This window comes from Haliotis cracherodii, unplaced genomic scaffold (assembly GCF_022045235.1).
Source record: "Haliotis cracherodii isolate W230 unplaced genomic scaffold, xgHalCrac1.p SCAF_23, whole genome shotgun sequence".
In the NCBI taxonomy this organism is placed as follows: Eukaryota; Metazoa; Mollusca; class Gastropoda; order Lepetellida; family Haliotidae; genus Haliotis; species Haliotis cracherodii.
In genome coordinates, this window is record NW_027266279.1 from 8,647,455 (window position 1) to 8,661,508 (window position 14,054).

The following is a 14,054-nucleotide window of genomic DNA, read 5'->3' on the forward strand; positions in this document are numbered from 1 at the left end:
CACTCCAACACTCACTCCAACACTCACTCCAACACTCACTCCAACACTCTCTCCAACACTCACTCCAACACTCTCTCCAACACTCATTTATACACTCACCTCCAACATTCACTCATTTCAGCACTAACTCACCTCCAACACTCACTCCAACACTTACTCCAACACTCTCTCCAACACTCTCTCCAACACTCACTCCAACGCTCTCACTCTCTCCAACACTCACTCCAACACACTCTCCAACACTCACTCCAACACTCTCTCCAACACTCTCTCCAACACTCACTCTAACACTCACTCCAACACTCACTCCAACACTCACTCCAACACTCTCTCCAACACTCACTCCAACACTCACTCCAACACTCACTCCAACACTCTCTCCAACACTCACTCCAACACTCTCTCCAACACTCACTCCAACACTCACTCCAACACTCACTCCAACACTCACTCCAACACTCTCTCCAACACTCATTCCAACACTCACTCCAGCACTCACTCCAGCACTCACTCCAACACTCACTCCAACACTCACTCCAACACACTCTCCAACACTCACTCCAACACTCTCTCCAACAGTCACTCCAACACTCACTCCAACACACTCTCCAACACTCTCTCCAACACTCACTCCAGCACTCACTCCAACACTCACTCCAACACTCACTCCAACACTCTCTCCAACACTCACTCCAACACTCTCTCCAACACTCACTCCAACACTCACTCCAACACTCTCTCCAACACTCACTCCAACACTCTCTCCAACACTCACTCCAACACTCTCTCCAACGCTCTCACTCTCTCCAATACTCACTCCACACTCACTCCAACACTCACTCCAACACTCTCTCCAACGCTCTCACTCTCTCCAACACTCACTCGAACACTCACTCCAACACTCACTCCAACACTCTCTCCAACACTCACTCCAACACTCACTCCAACACTCTCTCCAACACTCACACCAACACTCACTCCAACACTCACTCCAACACTCTCTCAAACACTCTCTCCAACACTCACTCCAACACTCTCTCCAACACTCACTCCAACACTCACTCCAACACACTCTCCAACACTCTCTCCAACACTCTCTCCAACACTCACTCCAACACTCTCTCCAACACTCACTCCAACACTCACTCCAACACTCACTCCAACACTCTCTCCAACACTCACTCCAACACTCTCTCCAACACTCACTCCAACACTCACTCCAACACTCTCTCCAACACTCACTCCAACACTCTCTCAAACACTCTCTCCAACACTCACTCCAACACTCTCTCCAACACTCACTCCAACACTCTCTCCAACACTCACTCCAACACTTACTCCAACACTCTCTCCAACACTCACTCCAACACTTACTCCAACACTCTCTCCAACACTCACTCCAACACTTACTCCAACACTCTCTCCAACACTCACTCCAACACTTACTCCAACACTCTCTCCAACACTCACTCCAACACTCACTCCAACACTCTCCAACACTCACTCCAACACTCACTCTCACACTAACACACTGTAGTCTACACTTGAAGTACTGTTTTCTTCAAGGGGTCTTCTAGCCACTGCTTCATTAATGTTTCAATCACCTTGAACCATTTCCTAACAGAGCATAAGCACTCCATACACACTCTTTGTTGTCCTGTAAGAGCTTGATTAAGATTGACTGTCAGGGTGTTTGGCCGCACATGGCTACTTAACCCCTTGGGTGATCAGCTGACCATGCCTGACCCTATACACAGTGTGCATTGCCCTGGAAGTACAGGCCATTGTCAGCAGCGGGGTTAACAGCAAGCTTGAGTGATTGGAATCAAGGAAGTTATTGTGTAGGGGCCGCTTGATCAACTCCTCTGTCATGGGGTGGGTAAACAGCAGGTATTGAGTCGGCAAATACGTCACTTCTTCATTGGTTGAGAATATACTTTCAGGATGTTTTTGTCCAGTTTGAATTTTGTTCTGAAATGATGACGCAGTTTGCTAAATGTTGGAATATGATAGGGGTGGGTTTGGTTGGGATTGGCTCGTTTGATTGTTGGCTGTTTAATGCCGCACTATAATGCTATATTACTGCAGTCTAAATAATCATGTCCGGACCAGATAAGCCAGTGCTTAACATCATGAGCATCGATCCACACAATTGGGATATGATGACATGCATTAACCAAGTCAGCAAGCCTTACCAACCGATCCCGTTAGTTGCCTCTTACGACAAGCATTGTTCTCGGTGACTTAGGTTTGGCACCTCCGAATCTGTTGACTGACATTGTGAGAGTACCCGGGTTTGCTCACGGGAATACAGCCCTTCTGACAGTCTGGGTAATGCAGAAGACTGCAGTGTTGGGGAGTCTTCACACTCTCCAAAAAGGTTCTTGGTGGTTATTTGTCTATTAATGTATCAAGATTCCAAGTGAATGCTCAAAGAAATATATTAAGTACCCCGGTCTTCCGATCAGTCTGCACACAAAGTTCAATCTCAGCTCCCTAGGGAGTATACAAACCAAGCTGCTGTGTGAGGCGCTTGAAGGTTTTCAGGACATTGCCATCTCATCCTACTTGGTACCCATTCACTGCTGGGTGAACAGAGTTGTGTTTCAAACAAAGTCTCTGGCTGAAGGAGACTCCAGATGTAACACATGTTTCAGTGTGGGGCAGGACTGAAGCCTTGGAAACAATATGGAGTTAAGGCTTCGTGTACATCCCAGGTTAGAGGGGGCACGGGTGGCCCAGTCATCTAAGGCGCTGCAATTCACTGTGCAGAGTTGCGTCCCTTAGGCATGCCAGAAACCTATGATTGTGGGTTCGAATCCCAGTTCGCCTCGATTATGTTTCTAGGTTTGTCAGCACCATACCCGTGCTCGTGGGTTTCACCGAAGTGGAAAACGTCTGAGACCTGCATCACTGCGGGCTTTCCTCCCACATTAAGCTTACAAGCCGTGATATAACTGTAATACTGTTAAAAGCGGCGTGAAACCCAACCCACTCACTCACTCACCCAGGTTAGAATTCTTCAGTTGTCTGGAGTGAAGCTGTTGTCCATCCATCTACTCTCCGTACCCAATGTTGCTTAATTAACTTTACCTTATTATATGGTTTACAGACCACTGTCAGGCATATATTGCTGACAACAACCAAACAAACAAATATTTGAGGTGTCTGTTGAACAACATCATTATTCTTGATGTTACAGTTTTGAACGGGTAAATAACAAGTCAAACGTGAATCCAAATTTGATATCTCTGTCCATACTGCATCTCGTTTTGATTTAAACAACTCTTTTAGAATTAATCTTCAAAGACAGGAATTGTTTTTTCATTTGTAATAAACATTTGAGACCGTGGTCTTTATCGGCTGTTGTTGAATACCCCGTGTGGTCGATCTCGATCAGTGGGGAGATTAGGGTTTGCTCATGTGATTTAGTCTATCGGGGGACTGCTGTGATTCGTGTTTCTCATTTTTGGAAGCTTTTATACTTAGGGAGTATACGTTAATCCAGGGCTGGAATTGCATGGCTGATAGAATTTCAAGCTCGCTGTACACAACGTGAGACTGGACCATTTGACAAGAGCTTTGAAATAACGGGAAATTCATGCAAAAATGCACAGGGCTTGATAAAAGATGTCATCAAGGAGTGAATATGAGATTTTGTGAGATATGCTCTCGTGTCCGATTTCTATCGGCCGTTATTCAATGACAGGTCCTTTATCGAGACAGTATCACATGCTGTGGGTGGCGTGTCTTGTTGCAGCCCGGTGCCCAAGGTGAATGAAGCTTGTACTGTCCTGGTGGTTTGTTTCAGAGAAAATTTTAAAATAGCTGGTCACAAAATTGTGCCCTTTTAGGTGATATTTAGTTTGAGATTTTCTAAATACCCTCGGGTAGGGAATATTTATGATTTATTATTTTATTCATGTTGAATGTTTAAAGTTTGTTTTAATGGCACATTGGTAATTTTTAACTTATAAAAGAGAAAATGTTTCTTTTCAGTTTTATGTGTTGTAGAGTTAGGAATCGTTATGAGTGAAATAATAGATTGATTTGATTCCCTGGCTGTTTATGGTGAACTGTAATGATATTCGGACTTTGACTTGATTAAAAATAAGATTTGGTCTTTTGAAAGAGTGGAAATTGTGAAGAATAGTGTATTCTTTCTTACACAAAATCAAATTTGGTGGACTAATGATCTCTAGAGTTGTTGAAGATGGATTAATATATACAATAGTCACTTAAGGCTGACGGTATTGAATGTCTATCTTTAATATGAAGGGAATGAATTAGTTTTGGTGATGGTTAGTAGTGATAGTGGAGATGCCATCAGTGAAAGGCTGACTGGGGTAAAGCACTCCAGTCATGCTTCACAGCGTGTTCATTGAAACACGGTAATCGCTTTATTCAGTGGAGTTCTAAACCCCTGTCACAAGCAAAAACTCAAAAATAGTGATTTAAATTACCTGATGTTCATAGCTGTTACCGCGTTTGTGAGACTTGTTAAGGCGTGCGCCAAAAGGGGGCTGAGGATATCTTTTGTGATGAATGAATTGTGTGGTAAAGAAGAAACCTGTTCAGACATCTTTAGGAGTTGTCTGTACATATGTTTTACTGATTTGTTTTTGTTATGATCAGGATCTGGCTCCCCAAAAAATTGTGGGTAAGGAAGCAATTAAGTTTCAGATATATTGTACATGTGTGAATGTGATGGAAGTGGGTTTATCTGTGTAAATGCGTGTAACTCGTACGAATCCTGTACCTCTACAACGGCTGTTCAAAAAGGTCTAAGCTTAACAAACAAAAGCAACAATTGTGAAAGTGTTTTTCATTTCATTATTCAACATAATCTCCCTGCTTTTCAGTACACTTCTCATATCAATAGTGAAGCTTTTCAATTCCAGTCAGGAAGATGTTTTCTGATGCCACCCAGAAAAACCCATTCGCGGCAGCTTTGAGGTCATCATTGTCGTCATAGCGCTTTCCACAAGAGTGTTTTTTTAGTTTAAGAAACAGGTGGAAATCACTTGGTGCCAGGTCCTGCGAGTATGGAGGGTGGGGAAGCTCTTTGAACCGACATTGTCGCATAGCAGCCTCCTTTGAAAGTGTGTGAGAGAAGCATTGTCATGAAGTGGTAGAACTCCAGCAGTCAGCATTCCTTGCCGCTTTACTTTGATAAAATCTCTTAGGCGATGAAGCAAATCAGCATAGTAGGCACGGGTATTCGGCATTTGACTTTCTAAGTAATCAGGAAGGATCACAGCCTTTGCAACCCAGAATACAGTGGCAACAACTTTCCTCACTGATGTTGAAGACTTGAATTTCTTTGGTGCTGGAGAAGTGGAATGGTGCCATTTCATGGATTGACGTTTTGACTCGGGATGACAGTGGTAGACCCAAGTTTCATCACCCATTACTGATCTCTTTTTGAGTTCCTGCTCAATTAGCTCTAAATGTTCTCTGGCAATGTCAGGTGTTTTTTTCTTAAGATTACAATTTAGAAACTTTGGCACCCATCAAGCAGGTACCTTATTCATCTGTAAATGTTCATGAATAAGAGTTTCAAGGGCTCCATGGCTTAGGCCAGGGTCTTCCTGACAGTATGACTTTTCCTTTCTCCATGCACTCTGCACTCCACTTTTTAATTTTTATATGTAATTTAATTTATCTGTGTAAATGTATGTATTACCATGCTTGCCATCAGTGCATGACGAAGACACATAGCAGGGGTTTATCAAGATCTGCTTAGAGGACGATATTGCATCCCAAGTAGGGCTGGCTGTTGATACAGATCATAGAGATTGATAACCGTTAACTAAATATCGATCAGTTATCGATAAATATCAGAGAAGTATCTTTGAGCCAATGCTCCAAAAATGTCCTAATGAAATCAACATATTTCACTCCACTGGTGAGTGGTGGCACATTTATTACTTTGTGGACATTTGAGATACAACAAATACACTTCCTTTCCATCTTCAGCAATTAACATTGACAATAACAAGTCTGTTTTGGTAAATGTAAACCTCTATTTCATCACAATAGGTATTATTGATGGCACAATTTTAATATCGATAATAGGAGTGGTCGGGTAGCGTAGTGGTTAAAGCGTTCGCTTGTCACGCCAAAAACCCGGGTTCGAATCCCGACATGGGCACAATGTGTGAAGCCCATTTCTGGTGTCCCCCGCCGTGATATTGCTGGAATATTGCTAAAAGCGGCGTAAAACCAAACTCACTCACTCACTCACTCACTAATATCGATAATATTTCTTCCCATCGAGATAATTCCAATTATTGATCTTTTTTGCCTGCCCTTGTCCCAAGTGTGCAACAAGTGTTAGTAAGATTCCCACACTGGAATTAACATCACCCACTTCATACTATTATAGTTGTAACTGATCTCGTAAAACTTCTTGGGGGGTTTTACTTTCTTCTTGTTAGACCTTGTCTGGGTATGAGGTTTTATTTTTCCTAGTAAGACCTGGAATGAGTTGTTTGATAGGCATTATTTTGAAGTTGACAGATGACAAAATAGACACAATTTATGGATAACAACCTCTCTAATACTGTAAAGGCGACATTTCAGTATAGTTCCTTATACCGTTGTCAAACAAGAATTAAATCTTGCTTGACAACTTTATAAGGATCTATACCGAAACGTTGCCTTTACAGTATTAAAGAAGTAGTTATCCATAACTGTGTCTACTTTGTCACCTGGAATGAGGTTTCACTATAAGGACGGTCCAGAAGTTGGATAAAACAATAAAACCTCAGTGTCTTGTATTTTCACTGGTTTGTGGCTTTAGTGCTTATTTCACATTATTACAGTGAATGCAGTGTTAAAATACCTCTGCATGTAGGAAAAGAGGAGCTGTGAAAAGAAATTTAAATTTTGAACAAACTAACGATATTTAACAATTTTCCTGCCAAGAGCATTTAGTTTGGTTCTTGATAAACCCCTGCCTCGTCAGCTGGGTCACACTGCAACCAACCAATCCTCAGTTTAGACATCACAAGGCTCTGGGGATGAATGGTTTGCCAGTATTCCTTGCATGACCATGTGGGATTTAGAACAGAATCCGCATCATAAAAGGTCCTGAATCACTGGATTGTCTGGTTCAAACTCGGTTTTTTACAGGCCGCAGTCACATAGCAGGCATTTTATGGTGGCAAATTAATCTTGTCTGATGGAAAAACTTGCGCACCTGTTAACTTGTCCACAAGGGGGTGTTTAGCTTGTTTTCTTCCAAAATCTAGCCTTTTAAAAAAGACCCTGCTGAATAGCATGAATTGTACAGAAGTTTTTAAGGGCCATTTGTTTAAAAAAAAATCTTGAAATTTCAAGAAATTAATAAAAAAGCAGATGGCCCTTCTGTAGATATGACAAATAGTGTCTACCCTGCAAAACAGATGCTGATTTAACAAGTGTAGCATGGTACGCATCAAACATTAAACCAGACTGAAGGACTGTGAGTTGGGCCAACAGGGAGACGGTCATTTCACACACGGATTAACCCATAAAGTGCCTCGGGGAATAAGTAAACAACATCCTTTTTAGGGCCCCATCAGGGCTATAAATATTGACAAGTGCCTGTATTGGTAGCTGAGCTTGATTGAGCTGAAAGGCTTATGATGGATGCTGGGTGCCTTTTGTGTAAAGCCTTTGCCTTGGTGAGCCGGGACTACTTTCAACCTGGTTGCCAAGGCAATGCCTCTAACCTTCCAAACATTTGAAGGATCAGTAGGGGTTTTTGTGTAATTTGAATAGGCTTGTTGGCAGGCGGGTCAGGCGTGTTTAATAGGGGGAAACCTCGCCCATTTAGACAGAATCACTTGAAGTTGTATTGTGGGCAAATTTATTGAGAAATACCGTTAGTTGCTTTTGGATGAATGTGTAAAAGGCCAGTCTGAATAAGCTATGAAAAGTTTCTTTGATCCCGATAAGTGCAGCACTATGAGATATCATACACGTATTTAGAAACATTCGAACGGCTTAAACATGAATTTAAGAATAAATGTTTGACACTTGTGATTTGAGGGTTGTTTTTGTGATCTCCATAAATTTCAATGTTTGACTCGTCAGGTCTCTCGGATACCGTGGTAAACAAATGGTAGATATTTGTCCAAGCATGAATTTGTGAGAAAAAAAATCATCACTTATGCAATGAGTAAGATTGTGACTGTTTGGGATAATGTGTTCAAGTAGTGGTGTTGTTGAGTAGAGAACAGATAAGCTTGAATAATTACAAAGACATGTGTGAGTTGGCTTCCATGGTAGCCTGGTTGGAAGTGAATAGTTTCATAGACATGTGTGAGTTGACTTTCATGATAGTGTGTTGAGAAGTGAAAAGTTTCATAGACATGTGTGAGTTGACTTTCATGATAGAATGGTTAGAAGTGAATACTTTCATAGACATGTGTGAGTTGCCTTTCATGATAGCATGGTTAGAAGTGTGTATGTTAGGAAGTATCATCATCAGTTGATCTCATCCTCAAGAGTGCAGGGTGGAATTCTCTGGTTGGGATCCTCGTGAACAGGACAGATGCATTTCGATCTGCTTGTCCGTCTGTACATTCTCGGTTTCCAGAGCAGGACTCCTAAGCTGTTGAGTATCTCTTGTTATCCCCGCCACGAGGTCGGGCGGGGGATAAAGGAATGGAATTCATCTGTCCATCCGTCCGTCCCGTCAGCTTCTCAAAGGGTTCAAATTTTCTCAAAAGCTATTTAAGTTCGACAAAGGAAATTTTACACACTGATGTTACTGGTCATTATCTTAAATGAGTTCGAAAAAAATGTTTCCGTTAATTATTTCTTTTATAGAGTTATGGCCCTTGCTTCTTGCTTTTCAACTTAGTATGTACAATGGAGACATGTTTTCTTAGAAACTACAGAAGTTTCATGACTGAAAGTTTGCATGCTATCTAATAGATACTTGTCACTGAGTTTGAAAATTGTTCCTGTAAAATATTTGTTTTACAGAGTCATGACACTTGCTCCGTGTTGTTTTAACTGTGTGAAACGGGGTCAATTATTTTCAGAAATTACTGAAGTTACATGAATGAAAGTTTGCATGCCTGCCTGAGAGATAATTGTCAAGACTGAGTTCGAAAATTGTCCCGTAAATTACTTGTTTACAGAGTTACGGCCCTTGATCCATTTTATTTACAAAGTGCATAGTGTGAGCAATTAATCATTTATTCTGATGCCAGGAGTGGCCTAATGCTGATCTCTTTGTAAGGCTTTATTGGACCCTTTTTTATAGTTTATGTTCAATACGCATCAAAACACAATTCTAATGTGCCCCGTAGCGGGGGATAGTGATAACGCTGTTTTCTTGTCATGGTTGACATTAACTTACATGTTACGATATGGAGGAACAAAACTCTAATGTGCCCCAGAGGAGGTCGGGTAGCCTAGTGGTTAAAGCTTTCGCTTATCATGCCGAAGACCCAGGTTCGATTCCAGACATGGGTACAATGTGTGAAGCCCATTTCTGGTGTCCCCCGCCATGATATTGCTGGAATATTGCTAAAAGCGGCGTAAAACCATACTCACTCACCCATCTCCTGACAACTCCTGTATTAAATGTAAGGTATAGATGTTAATTAGACTTTGGACATTTTATTCCAGATGAATATTTTCTTGATAAGTATCCTTCTTTCTCAATCCCAATTTTGAAACAAACATGCTATTTTCTTGGTGAAAGGTGTAAACATTACATATATATTTATCAGAACAAGTGCAAGTTTAGTTATGCAATCTTGGCTGATTGAGATCTCAGAAACATACGACGCCATCCGTTATATCAGGACTTCATCGTCGTTCATGTCTGTCTCACAGTTGTGAGAGTTCCCTATGTACAGTAAACTATGGTTATAACAAATTCATTGGGACCACTGATTTCAGTTTGTCATAATCGTAGTTCATTATAGGTGAGGTGAAATTGGGTTTAACGTCGCGTCCAAGATTCTTGCACTTATATAGTGACGTGTATGTGTGTGTGTAGCTGCTTGTACTAGTCTGGACTGATGCCGATTTATAGTGCTAGCTCACTGCCGCTACCATGCTGCAGTTTAACATGTATACCCCATTCCGACACAGTATACTGACTCCGAGCCAACCAGTCCTTGTTTTAGCCCCTTAATGCCGAGCGCCAGACTGGGTAACAACAAGTACCATCTTTTAACGTCTTCTTGTATGACGCGGCCGGGGACGCTCTACCTCTAGACCGCCTCTGTGGTCTAGTTCATTATAAGCATATATACAGCACATATACAGCAATTGGCCAGGAGCAAAAGTTTTTGTTATAGCTGTCAGTTTGTTGTAAGCGTGTTTGTTATAAACGTTGTTTACTGTATATATGTAGATATACCAGTGCTGTATGGTGATGAGTTGTGTGTTGTCAAGTACAGTGGCCTTTGTGGGATAATTGATGTAGAATGATTGTTATAATAACTGAAGCATGGACACTATGTCGTAAAGTATAGTCATCACTGGTGTCGCGGAACTTGTTTGTGTGATCCTGACAAGCATGATGCCTTTGTACAGGTTAACAATTATCTAAACTGTTGTCACACAGAGAAAGAAATTGTTTTGGGGCTTCCAACATCATTATGTAGATCAATACAGCTGTGCAACATATAAATAAGTACTCAAAATCATTCGACCTCATTTCACATTCATGATGTGATGTTTTGGTAAATGGTTGCCATGCCCCTCCACAATTGAATTCACAAGTGAGGACTACAATTCTTTTGCATGGTAGGAGGGACTGGCCATTGATAGTGGAGGCAAGGGAATTTAGGGAGTGGTGTTGCATCCCTAGAATTGAAAAAATAACGATTGGTTCACAAATTTCCCTCAGGGCTTAGCTTGCCGTGAAAGTCGACTATGCTTGCCGTAAAAGGCGACTATGCTTGACGTAAAAGGTGACTATGCTTGACGTAAAAGGCGTCTATGCTTGCCGTAAAAGGCGACTATGCTTGCCGTAAAAGGCGACTATGCTTGTCGTAAAAGGCGACTATGCCTGTCATTAAAGGCGACTATGCTTGCTGTAAAAGGCGACTATGCTTGCCATAAGAGGATACTCATGGGATCAGGTGGTCAGGCTCGCTGACTTGGTTGATGCATGTCATTTTATTTCAATTGCATAGATCAATGTTCATGATGTCAGTCATGAGATTGTGTAGTCCATACTTGATTATTTACTGTCCGCAGTGATGTGGCTGGAATATTGCTGAGTGTGTCGTGATGCAACAAATAAACATCAAACAACAATGGCAGGGCCCGTCATTCTCTTCTGTGTTCCCTTGTGCCTAACTTGGTGTGTAGACTGTCCAATCTTTCACACAATTCTGTTGAGGGAGAGTAAAGACTGGGATCATTTGGAGTTGCGAATTGAACAAGAAAATAGTTGTTGATATCAATACAAAAGTTTCCAATCTGTGACATCTGGGGGACCTACGTAGCATCATATGAAGTTTGTGTCACTTTTCAGGTCTGATCTGATGACAACGGGTATTTTTTCGTTTGTATATTATCAAAAGATTGTCAAGACTGCCTGGATTTCGTTTCCGATATATTTCCAAACTTACTTTTGAAACTCCCCCACCCAAACTTTGTGACATCACATGGCGTCAAGCTGTGATACAGTGGAGATATTTTTTAGAGCAAAAATGATTTCAATGCTAACCCTTTGTACCACAAATTAGTTAATATTTCTTTTGGATCAATTAGTTATATTTGTGAGTGATCATATGCAGACAGAGTTGGCTTCTTGATGTTTCTGAAAATATTCTGCTGAAGTTTCATGAATTGTCCATTTTCGAAGTGATGGTATATTAACACCCACCTGACGTCTTTACTCGACATCAACAGATGGCCTAAGAATGACTCAAGGGAGGTAACTGTTGAGAAGGTCTTTACTCTACATCAACAGATGGCATCAGAATGACTCAAGGGAGGTAACTGTTGAGAAGACTGACAATTATCTCCCTCGGCACAGAAGGCCTGAAGTGGGTGTATCTACCAGATAGTTTTTCAAAGTTTACGAAAATGTTGTTAGACCTCAATAAGTAACCCATTTGTTCTGACTGACGCTCTGATCCGGGGGGAGGGAATGCTGCCTGGAATGTTTGTGAAAAACATAATTTGTTCCAGAATAAACTTGAAAGAAATTATTTGATTTCAGTTACACCTCAGTAAAGGATATGCTTGTGTTTGCAGGTGCGGATTCTCAATCACATCACCTGGAAGAAGGTGGCGGAGTTCTCCCATCCCTCCACAGTCGAGAACAACAATGTTGTAAGTCGGTGCTTTTCCTAGACTTCAACACACTACTCCACCCTGTATCATCAGACTTATATACCCTGTACCATGATCAGACTTATGTACCCTGTACCATGATCAGATTAATGTACCCTGTACCATGATCAGAGTGATGTACCCTGTACCATCATCAGAGTGATGTACCCTGTACCATCATCAGAGTGATGTATCCTGTACCATCATCAGTGATGTACCCTGTACCATCATCAGTGATGTATCATGTACCATCATCAGAGTGATGTATCCTGTATCATCATCAGAGTGACCATCAGATTAATGCACCCTGTACCATCAGATTAATGATGTATCATCAGAGTGATGTATCCTGTACCATCATCAGAGTGATGTATCATGTACCATCATCAGTTATGTATCCAGTATCATCATCAGAGTGACCATCAAACTAATGCACCCTGTACCATCAGATTAATGCACCCTGTACCATCAGATTAATGCACTCTGTACCATCAGGCTAATGCACCCTGTACCATCAGGCTAATGCACCCTGTACCATCAGGCTAATGCACCCTGTACCATCAAACTAATGCACCGTGTACCATCAAACTAATGCACCCTGTACCATCAAACTAATGCACCCTGTACCATCAGGCTAATACACCCTGTACCATCAGGCTAATGCACCTTGTACCATCAGGCTAATGCACCCTGTACCATCAGGCTAATGCACCTTGTACCTTCAGACTCATGTTTGCTTGATACGTGTTGAGTTTGTAAGTACAAAAGTAGCAGAGTGTGATTTCGCTGATTTTTTTCCAGGTCGTGTATAAAGAGGTTGAGACACGGGCTCCCATTCCATCAGCAGAGTTACCCGCCCCTACTACAACACTGTTCACTGTGCAGAGTAAATGTGAGTCTGGCGTGCCCCCCTGCTCATCAATTGGAAGCACATTGACAACAGTTTCTTCCGGTCCCCATGACAAACACTTGTGTTCAGGTTATATGCCCTCAACACAGTGTTGGTCCACTATCTTCACGGGGCCTTGCAGAAGTCATGTAACATGGAGTTCAACACCTTAATTCATTCAATTCTCTAAAATATATCGTGAGCTCCATGCACAGATGATGCTAGCCTGGCCTATTCACATGACTGTTAATCTTGTGTTAATAATACTTCACAGTTCACAAGTGTAAAATCATGAAAACCAGCAATTTTTTTTGGTGTTTCTTGTTAAAGAGGCTCCGTAGTATCACCATTGGCGCCAAAGTGGTTCTAGTCATGAAATTGGCTCTTTTTGAAGCAAGTCAACACAGCAGGTAGTAGAGAGTGCCCTGTATGTATTTCTGTGGTTTTATTTCCAGACGATGTTGAGGCAACACCAGCCAAACTACCTGTTGTGAAACCAGCCTCTAACAAGGCCAACCCCAAGCTGGGTGTGGGAACGGTGGCGTTCAGTCACGACTGTAAATACATGTATACCAAAAATGGTAAGTTCCCTTATCAAAAGTGTCCAAGTCCCTGCGGGTTTCCTCATTAGAATTGGTCCCCAGCAACCTGAGCTGTTTGTAGGAGGTGACATCATGGAGCAGGTCGTCTGGTTCGGGGACCAGGTTGATTGGGCGGCATCGTACTCCGACTGCTCACAATATCAATCACTGGATTGTTGGGTCCAAACTTGATTATTTACAGCCAGGTGTCATATAGCTTGAATAATTCAGAGTGTGCTGTTAAACTACAAACAAATCAATATATATCATGGACATGGACA

At 41.8% G+C, this 14,054-nt stretch overlaps 1 protein-coding gene across 1 annotated transcript in view; it reads left to right on the forward strand.

Annotated features, from left to right (window-relative positions):
* LOC139471702 (WD repeat-containing protein WRAP73-like) overlaps window positions 1-14,054 on the forward strand; it is a 59,314-nt gene that overhangs the window by 42,028 nt on the left and 3,232 nt on the right. The window contains exons 9-11 of the mRNA XM_071254171.1: window positions 12,226-12,303; window positions 13,105-13,195; window positions 13,648-13,773. Of these exons, the coding sequence (XP_071110272.1) occupies window positions 12,226-12,303; window positions 13,105-13,195; window positions 13,648-13,773 (295 nt within the window). The remainder of the gene's footprint in view (window positions 1-12,225; window positions 12,304-13,104; window positions 13,196-13,647; window positions 13,774-14,054) is intronic.